At 37.8% G+C, this 11,549-nt stretch overlaps 1 protein-coding gene across 1 annotated transcript in view; it reads left to right on the forward strand.

The window, feature by feature from the left end:
- The first annotated feature begins 465 nt into the window (after nt 1–465).
- Nucleotides 466–11,549, forward strand: part of LOC115221231 (homeobox protein BarH-like 2) — a 73,452-nt gene continuing 62,368 nt past the window's right edge. Inside the window, exon 1 of the mRNA XM_029791385.2 lies at nt 466–1,384. Within this exon, the coding sequence (XP_029647245.2) occupies nt 697–1,384 (688 nt within the window). The 5' untranslated portion in view covers nt 466–696. The remainder of the gene's footprint in view (nt 1,385–11,549) is intronic.

Below are 11,549 nucleotides of genomic sequence, written 5' to 3' on the forward strand. Positions count from 1 at the left end.
ACATACACACACACACACACACACACACACACATTTATATAGGTAAAAGTGCACGCATGTGTACTCATAGATTTGCGTATTCATACACCGATATATAAATGTCACATTTATATACATAAACATACACATACATAGATATATGTATGCATATATACATACAAATACATATGCATACATACATATACATATAAACACACACATAACGGGTGAATAAATAAACAGATAGGTAAATACATACATACACACACTCTCTCTCACACACACACACACACATATATATACATATATATACACAAATATACATACACACACACACACACACACATATATACACATATATATATACACACATACATATACATACACACACACACACACACACACATATATATATTTATATATACACACACATACATATACATATATACATACATACATACAACAACACACACATACACACACATGTATGCTCACACACGCGTAGAGGGGTGAAAGAGAGACAGAAGTAAAAAGAAAGAGAAGGGGGTACCAAATAGTAGCTCTCTGATTCAACACCCCCACCATCGCTAACACCCACTGACACACACACGCACACACACACACACACACACACACACACACACACACACACACACACACACACACACACACGTTTCCTTCCCGTGAACTTTTTCCAAGTTGGCCTTCAGTAATGCGATGCTCTCAAATGAGCTAAGAATGATGATGCAGATAGCCAGCCTCCACCGCCACGCTCCTCCTCCACCGCCACCACCGCCGCCGCTACCACCACCACCACCACTACCACCGCAACTCGCACTACCACCACCACCGCCACCGCCGCCGCCGCCACCAGCAGTGGCATCGCCGTCACCGGAGCCCCTCCTTCCGCCACCGCCACCACCTCCACCACTACCGCCACCGCGACCGCCGCCGCCACCACCCCCGTCGCTTCAGCATCTGTCCAACAGCAACAAGAACAACAACAGTTGCGCCACAGCAATGAAAAGACCGTCGTTTCTGATCAAAGACATTCTGGGATCGAATCACCATCGCCGCTGTTTCCAATCAAAGAAAGACTTAAACAGAGCGAATTCATTATCCTCTTCATCCTCATCATCATCGTCGTCATCGTCATCGTCATCGTCACCTTCATCATCGTCGCCGTCTTCACTATCGTCATCATCATCATCATCGTTATCGTCATGTTTGTCATCATCATTATCATCGTCATCACCCTTGTTATCGCTGTCGTCGTCGTCGTCGTCGTGTGCTTCGTCATTGCTAGCCGACTGTACGTTGACTTTAACTCCGCCCTATCAACTTTACCCCGCCTTCCAGGCTTGTTTTGCCACGCCCCATGGAGCCTCGTTCTGCATACCAAGACGTAAGTAAAATGTTAAAAAAAATTATTCATTCAACATTCTTGCTTTTCTCTTTCTTTCTTTATGATTTATTTTTCTGTTTTTGCTGTTTTTTATTCATATTTATATTTTCACGCTTTGTACATTCAAAGGATCTTTTCGGTTTGAACGGCACTTTGTAACATAATTTCTAGGTAACTAAAAAGTTTTAAACTTCGTATACTGGTAGAATGTGTTAATAAAACATCTTTTTCTCTTGGCTTTATTGAGAAAATTCGATAGGTTGTAAGATATTTCTGCAATTTCAACCAATCAATTACGTCCATTGAGGTAAAAAAAAACATTCTGTGCCGTATGAATATGTCCCTCGTTTAAGAAACAGATTGGGTTTATTTACATTTGTGAAGAAAAAAAGATACCCGTTCCACCACCCCTAACCCTAACTAACCCTAACTAAATCTAAGCCTAAAACAGATTGAAATGCAATAGATCGATACTAGGGTCATAATTATGGGTGACAATTTCATATGACACCGCTAGAAAAAACTGCCGTTCAAACCGAAAAGATCCCATTCAAATTTTGCTTCATCAATTATTCTTCATTATTTTGCATCAATTCCTTTATTCAATTTTAATAATCGCAGGTGTAGATGTGTGGTAAGAACTCTACTTCCATACCACCCGGCTCCGGGTTTATCCCACTGCGTGGCACCTTCGACAAGTGTCATCTACTACAGCCCTTCCTACCAAAGCTTTATGAATAGATTTCCTTGATGGAAAGTGAAAGAACTCCGCACTGTATATGTCTAAATGTGTGCGTCTTAGCGCTTCTGCTTGTCCCCCACCTTAGCTTGACAACCGTTGTTGGTTTGTTTACGTCCCCGTAACTTAGCGGTTCTGCAAAAGAGACCGACAATATAAATACCAGGGGTTTAAACATAAGTACTGGGAGCGATTTGTTCGACTAAACCCGCCAAGACGGTACTCCAGCAGGGTCACAATCAAATGAGTTATGCAAGTACAAGACGATAAAAGATCAATTTTCCTACTCAATTTTTTTTTTTTTTTGTGCAATCTTTTTCATGTTTCCAGTCATTGGATGCGACCATGTTCAAGATTTGCCCTGAAATGTTTAGGCGATCACAAAGGTACCAGTATTCGTTTTTTAAAGCTCGGTGCTTATTCTACCGGGTTTACTGCCGAACCGCTAAATTACGGGGATGAAAACACACCAACATTGTCAAGGCGGTGGGACAAACACAGACACACAAACAACATAATATAATATATATATATATATATATATATACGAGGACTGTTGTAGAAGCGAAGACACTTGCCCAAGGTGCCACGCAGTCAAATACATATATATGTATGTATGTATGTATGTGTATATATATATATATATATAATATATATATATATTATATATATATATATTATATATATATATGTATATTTATATATATATGTATATATATATATATATATATATATATATATGTATATTTATATATATATTATATATATAATATATATAATATATATATATATATATATATCGTGTGTGTGTGTGTGTGTGTGTGTGCGCGCGCGCGTGTGCGTGTGTGTATTCGATGAGCCTCTCTCAGTTTCCGTCTACCATATCCACTCATACGCATTTGATCAAACAGAGGCTGCAGTAGATGACACTTGCCCAACGGCTGCAACGTAGTGGAATGAACCCGGAACTAATGTGATTGAGAACCAAACTTCTCAAAATAATTGTGCATAAAATTTTCCGACACTACTCTTTCTATACTATTAGACTTTCTACATAAGATTTTCTAACATCAATTTTATTTACTTATCTCCAAATTTAGTGGTTTTTGCATTAATAAATTCATTGAATAACCGTTCATAATGATCTACGATTTCGTATACATTACCTACAAATTTCTATTTAAATTCCTGTACATCAATTATCAACATTAAAGTTTTCTATATTACATTTGTCGATATCAGCATTTCTCTACCCTATTTTTTCGAGAATAGATTGTGGACACTGAGTGGGTCGAAAAGGTTTTAGACAAATTAGCATATTTGATAAAATTAGGATAATTTAATAAATTGTCAGTTACTCGAAAATCTCCGAAAAAACCAAAACAACGGCGTACATATTTATTTTTAATGAGTTCTGGCAGATTCGAACGTGAAAAAAAAAACGGCACTCCGTTGGTTACGACGAATTATCCACAGGATCGTATTATGGTTAGAATGTCACTGAAGGATATGTCTAAGAGTGTTGTTGAGATATCAAGTGAGTTTAGCTCCACTTCCGATGTCAACGTATCGCACAAAACAGTTTCTCGGAGTTTACGAGGATCTAGGTTGCTCGCTCGAACACCGGCATAGAAACCTCTGATCTCCAAGAAGAATCCAAGAGCCCAGCTTTGTTTCGCTCACGAACAGAAGAACAGTGGTTGCAGGCTCATTTTAGCGATGAATCGAAGTTGAATGTGATTGGTTCCGATGGCGGGATGTACATCCGACGAAGAAGTGGCGAAAGGTTTTCTCGTGCATGTGTGGATAAGACAATGAAATATGGAGGAGGCAGTGTAATGGTATGGGGAGTTATCTCCGCTGCTGGTCCTGGTCCACTTATTCGACAAGCAGATTCTTAGACAGCTTGCCCTTCAACAACTCAGATCCTCGCCAGTTCAACCTCCTATCTTTGTGCAGGACAACGCTCCCTGTTACACTGCGAAGAGTTAAAGATTTTTGAGTGATGAAGTGGTTGATCTCATGGACTGGCCACCTCAAAGTCCCAATCTCAACCCTATAGAAAACGTTTGGAAGATCATTGGAGATGGGGCGCAAAGGAAAAATCCAAAGAACCAAGATGAGCTCTGGGAATTGTTGAAAAACGAATAGAACATTTCGTCCGGCGTGCTAACGTTTCTGCCAGCCTTCTACCTATTTCTTTACTACCCACAAGGGGCTAAACACAGAAGGGACAAACAAGGACAGACAAACGGATTAAGTCGATTATATCGACCCCAGTGCGTAACTGGTACTTATTTAATCGACCCCGAAAGGATGAAAGGCAAAGTCGACCTCGGCGGAATTTGAACTCAGAACCATAGCAGCAGACGAAATACCGCTCAGCATTTCGCCCGGTGTGCTAACGATTCTGCCAGCTCGCCGCCTTTTCTACGTTAAATTTCTTAAGATCAGTATTTTCGGATTTAATTATACGATATTAAATTTTTGTTGTAATATCTCTTTCAACGGTAATATCTTGACCATGTTGTCACCTTGCAAATAAGTAGTTCTATTTTGATGTTAAGTCTATCTTGGGCGCATGCATGGCTATGTGGTTATGAAGTTCGGTTCGCAACCTCACGGTTCTGGGTTCCGTCCCACTGCATGACGCTTTTTGCAACTACCTTCTACTGTAGCCCCGGGCCAACTTCTGTCTTCTGAGTTAATTTAGTTGATGGAAATTATGTGGACATCTGTCATGTGTTGTATATGTATATGTGTGTTTGTGCATGTATGTATGTATGAAAATTGTTTACATATACAGATATGTAAAACACACACACACACACACACACACACACACACTCATACATATAATTATTTGGATAAAAATGTGTGTATATGTGTGTGTGGGTGTATGTGTGTGTGTGTGTGTATGTGTGTGTTTGTGGAGGCGCAATGGCCCAGTGGTTAGGGCAGCGGATTCGCGGTCGTAGGATAGCGGTTTCGATTCCCAGAACGTGCGTTGCGAGTGTTTATTGAGCGAAAACACCCAAAGCTCCACGACGCTCCAGTTTCTGTTGTACCTGTATTTCAAAGGTCCAGCCTTGTCAGACTCTGTGCCACGCTGAATCTGCCCGAGAACTACGTTACGGGTACACGTGTCTGTGGAGTGCTCAACCAATTGCATTTTAATTTCACGAGCAGGCTTGAACCTTTGTCGTCGTAACCGACGGAGTACAAGGATATATATATATATATAATTAATATATATATGCATATATACATACATATATGTACATACCTACATGTATATGTATATATACATGCATATATGGGTACAGGACGTCAAAAAAACGTGAACAAAATGAAAAACGAGAACATAAAAAAACAACAAAAACAAGGGAAACAAACTTTTTTTGGACAACGAAAGAAACAAATAGAAAAACGAGACAGGCAACATAAAGAACAATCGCTACATCAGTTGTCCCCTGTCATATCTACTCTGCGTTTCGAAGATAAAGACAAGACTCGACTTCGTTAAAACAATCCTTCCGGCAAAGCAAATTAAATAAAATTTGGGATTTTTGCGGAGAGTTAAAGTGGTAACAAAAACAAGCAACAAGGAACCACTTTTTAAACCGAACTATACAAGGACTTCGGTTTTTGCCGGCGTTTGAAAAGTTTAGGCTCGTGTTTACTATAATATGTGAACATCTAAAGAATTCCACATATGGAGGAATTAGCCCTTCAAATTTAACGACATTAGCAACATTCTGTCCAGGTGCAACTAAGTCTTCCTTTTAATTTTTCCTAACTTCTCCCATCAGACTTCTCCGATTCCACAAACAAGAGTGTATTATTTAAATTCAAATTCCAACTTCAACTGGAACATCTTTAAATTTCCACCTCTTACCTTGTATTTTTCCATGTTCAATTAATTAAAAATAGTAATATCAGTGCGCCTGCATTTTCCTGCTAATCCACTCTTTTTACAGCCAGCGTTTTTCACAGACGGAAAATATTATCATTGAGACAAAACTCAAAAATGCTAAAGCTACAAGAATTATTTTTCAAAAACATTAAACTACAGTAAAAAAAAAAAATCACTTTTATAATGAGTTAAAAATAAATTGCAAACGAGGAAGCCCCCAACATTTTTGTTTATTTTTCGAAATGAGTTGTCAATTTGCAATTACTTATACAGGTATCTTATTTTCTATGATGCTATTTTCACAAGTTAACTAAATAATGCTGTTGAGAAATAATCTTGTCGAAAAATCTATAATAATAATTTCAAGTTTTGGAACAAGGTCAGCGATTTCGGGAAGAGGAAAGTTGATTATATGGACCACAATGCTCAAATGGTACTTATCGGCCACGAAAGGGTGAAAGACAAAGTTGAACTCGACGGAATTTTAACTCGGAACGTAATGACAACAAGCATTTTGCCCGGTGTACTAATGATTCTGCCACCTCGCCGCCTTTGAGAAATCTATAATAATGACGTTTAATAACCTTTTCTAAGCGTTTACGTAGGATAGCCAAAATTATTTTTGCAATTTCTGGACTTGAATTTTTTTTTCAATTCTGCGTTTTTTTTTTTTATATATATATATTTTCAATTCTCCACTTTTTTTTTAAATTTTCAATTACGTCCCTAACATGAAAGATCTTTAAAAATATGCCTTATGTAGTTAAACTCGCTCCTAAAACTACAATTTTTTTGGCACCTAAAAGTTACACTAAAATCCGCTACCTGCATATAATTTATTAAATACATATATTTTCAAAATATTGGAAAACAGGAATTTTTTTAATCCCATCCAACACTACCTTCAAAATACCGATACTATACAGGGTCTAGATGGAACCAAATTGAAACTTGTAGTGATCCAAAACAAGTCAAAATTTGGGACCAGGACAACGCTGCCTCACTTCTCTGCGCTTTTTACTTGAGTTTATTAACTAAACATTTAATGCCACTAAGCTTATTTGAGATCACATACGAATTTGCACAATAAATATTCTTCTGCTTCAAAGTTTTCTATTAGGTTTGCAAAAATAGATTCTTTTCATTGAAACCTTCCACATAAACATTACTACGCTGTTTTTTTTTGCGGGGGTGGGGGTCTTAATTTATTGAAGTTATTCCGGTTTAAAAACTAATTTGGGCCTTAGTTAAATTTGCCCACATTCTATCCCATAAGATTTTTCTACTGCACCAATTTTGAGGAGGCTTACAAAATTCGATTTCTCTCCCTGAGTTCTTTTATTTATGTGTCTGCAAGTGCGAGCCCCATGAGTCAGAGTGACTGTTCCAACGTATCTCCCTCGCCATCTTCCGAAGCAATTTCTTTTCTATTTTGACTGCTGGGACAATGAGACAATGTAAACTCATTCTATATATGTATGACGACGTTAATCGCGCAATAATAGAAGGAAATGGGTTTTGAAGTTTCATTACATATAATGAAAACTGATATACGTACACCCACATACGCGCGCGCACACAAATGTACAACCATGATTAAACCTTTGTCTACCCAAAGCATTTTCGTAAGTTTGTACTAAACGTCTGTACTTGTTTACAGACTTTTAGTTAGATCTTGTTTCATATGTTCAAAGTAATATCCCAAGTATAACAATAAATGATAGACGTCGCCCTTTTCAAGCCCGGTTCCCCGATTTCTGTGGTGTAAGTGTTCCCCCCAGCTGGACGGGACGCCAGTCCATCGCAGCGTTACTCAAGAAACAGGAAGAGAGAGTGAGAGAAAGTTGTGGCGAATGAGTACAACAGGGGTCACCACTACCCCCTGCCAGAGCCTCGTAGAGCTTTTAGGTGTTTTTGCTTAATAAACACACACAACGCCCGGTTTGGGAATCGAAACCGCGATCCTCCGACCGCGAGTCCGCTGCCCTAACCACTGGGCCATTGCGCTTCCATCCCAAGTATCAGTGGTGGTTTTAAAAAAATTGTCCAGATTGTATAATGCAGCCATTTTTTCTTGCAAAGACAAAACAAACAGGATAGCCACGTTTGAAAAGCTTTTGGTCATATGTCTATTCGATCGTGACTGACCTGGAGCCGAATACCAACAACAATCTTATACTCACAGTACAAGTCATATATGCACATACGCATTCAAAGACAGACATATGCATACAGTTACTCAACACCACATGCATATATGCATTCATATGCACGCACAACACAGATACATACATTCATATACATACGCACTCGCATATACACTCCTTATAACAAACATATACGCACTCGAATATAGACGCGCAAATAATAGCTGAGTTATGAACCATTCGTCCAGGCATGAATGCAGACCGAGCTCGGATCTGTTGTGACTTCTTGCTGTTGAACTCTGAGCTAACACGAATCCATTATATCTATGATCAAAGCTGTTCTAACGGTGACTATACTGTCTTTTTTTTGCATATCGGGAACTTCATTGTTCGATGTATACTTCTGTATTTAAGGTATGTTTTTTAGGGAAGCTTGGCTGATATTTCTTAACCATGTTCAATGAACTTGTAGAAGATCCTTCGATGGCTGGAAGACTTACGTATTGTTATATGTAACTAATTTGTTTACGTTGTACAAATAAATATTACATTGTATAAATCAAGCGGCTCAGTCAGTCAACGTCTTTGATTTCTATCATACGAGTATCTCATCAAATACGGACTCGTTCTTATTGGGTCTTGCAAACACTCCCAGAGACCCCATATTCTCCATAATGGTTTAGTCACAAATTGATTTGACTTGCTTTTCAGAAGTAGCTCTGAAAACATACTCTTTTACTCTTTTACTTGTTTCAGTCATTTGACTGCGGCCATGCTGGAGCACCGCCTTTAATCGAGCAACTCGACCCCAGGACTTATTCCTTTTGTAAGCCCAGTACTTATTTTATCGGTCTCTTTTACCGAACTGCTAAGTAACGGGGACATAAACATACCAGCATCGGTTGTCAAGCAATGCTAGGGGGACAAACACAGACACACAAACATACACACACACACACACATATATATATATACATATATACATATATACGACAGGCTTCTTTCAGTTTCCGTCTACCAAATCCACTCACAAGGCATTGGTCGGCCCGGGGCTATAGCAGAAGACACTTGCCCAAGTTGCCACGCAGTGGGACTGAACCCGGAACCATGTGGTTGGTAAGCAAGCTACTTACCACACAGCCACTCCTGCGCCTATGAATATTTTGTAGTTAGAAGTTCAACCTTTTCTAGATTATTGTTTTGTACATCAGGATTGATATCTGGCTGGTAGATCCTTGAAAACATTTCCATCGATATATTCTCCAAGACTTTCTAACAATTGCTTAAAACAGAGTTTTTCTCACATCTTGAATTGACTATACACAGAAACATCGTCACATATATAAAAAGAATTCAGTTATTCCGCTACACCAAAACTTCGTTAATGATCGCTTTCTTTATTTTCTGTGTGTTTTATACATATGATATTGAAACATGAAACTATTATGTGTTTCGTATGTAAATAGATGAATCCCGTATTCTGCATATGATAATTGAATAAATGGATGTGTAACGTATTTTCTAATGTTTTAGTGATAGGTGCAACCGAACTGAGATTACTTAGAAAATAAAGTATACTTGTGCTTTCTTCACATGACCACAACGATTGAAGCGCTGGCCGTGTTCGACTTGAAAAGGGAGTCTCACTGGTTGTTCGTAATCCGGGCTCTCAGTGGATCAGCCAAATCACGTGATGATAAAATGACTTCTGCTATTCAGAATACAGCCAGATGTTGAAAAAAGCAGGGGACATAACTCTGCTGATGTTAACATCTGTTAATAGGGGAGTTAACTCGTTGATTCTCCTTGGAAATACCAGACAATCATTCAGTGTTCAGATTGGAGGATTCATACCTTGTAACTGACTCTATACTGTGTCTGCGAATCGAAAGATTTAACTTTCAAAGGTGTATGTATGTGTGCGTGTGTGTGTGTGTGTACATGCGAACACATGCACAAACCGTGCATTGCAAAACATTCCCTCTCATCAGTTATCAATTAACGGTCACAATAATTTTGTATCCTCCGGCAGTATTATTTCTTGCTATCGAACCAACACCATCGATGCAACCAGGGTTTTTCGAATTTTTCAACTCACATCATAGCCAGGTTTTCTCCCTCCTTTCAACCACGCAGTTACCTTTCCAATCCAGAGATCGTTGCTATCATTTAATGACTACTTTATTTCAATGATTGCTGAAGATTTGTTCTTCGCTGCCTGCTTAGGTGGCATTCCCATGCTATTAACAAGAATCATTCTCAGTTACCCTCTGCAATTCAGCAAAATTTCTTGTTATCCTTTCTATATTAAATGCCAATTGGATAGAACAGATTGGGCCTAACTACAAATCCACACTTGTCTTTAAAAAAATTTCGCGCAGTAAGTTTGTATAACTTGAAACTCAGGAAATGTTTCGCCACTTCACTTTCCAAATATATGTAGTATTTAAAAGATTATAATATTGCTAGTTATACACCGATTAGTGTTTCGCAGAACACCTATCACCATCATTAACGGCCTTACAAGAAGAAGTATTTTGCAATGCTAAACAAAAATTCAGAATTGGTGAATTCTTGCAAACATTTCCATCGATATTTTTCAAGAATTCTAAATAACATTTGCTTAAAATGGTTCATTTCTCAGATCTTGGATCGAGCTAACTCATAAATATCATCACGTATTTTTATAAAAGTATTCAATTATTCCCCCAACACTAAATTTCCATTAATAATAATTCGCTCTCTTTATTTTTGTGTGTTTTATACATATGATACTGAAACATCGAAATATCACGCAACCAATTAGATCTTAATGATTAATCATATTTCGATGTATTTGCAAATATTTTTGCTTATATATTATCACGCAGCCTTTTTCTTCAATTGTTTGAATAATCAACGAGAAACTCTAGATAACAAAATCTAAGAAGCTTAGCTTTAAATAATAATAATAATAATAAAAATAATAATAATAACATCATTATTATTATTATTATTATTATTATTATTATTATTATATTATTATTATTATTATTATTATTACACATACAACTTCGTTTATTACACATTTTTGTTGTTTCATACATTGTTATTTTAAAATCCAAGTTGCGTTTTATCCCCTTCCCAACACAATCCCCTTCTTTATAACTTCTCTCTTTCGTTCGGAATATCTTTTCTTATATTCTAACTCCACCACCACCACCACCACCATCACCATCATCATTATTGTTATGTTTCCTCTACCATCCCCACCAGCGCCTGCTCCACCTCTGTCTCTGATTATCTATTTCCTGCTACACCAAAGCACATGTGAGGAAAACGAAAAACATGAGAAATACCACACACTTTAAGTGATAAATGCAT

Source organism: Octopus sinensis, linkage group LG18 (genome assembly GCF_006345805.1).
Source record: "Octopus sinensis linkage group LG18, ASM634580v1, whole genome shotgun sequence".
Lineage (NCBI taxonomy): Eukaryota > Metazoa > Mollusca > Cephalopoda > Octopoda > Octopodidae > Octopus > Octopus sinensis.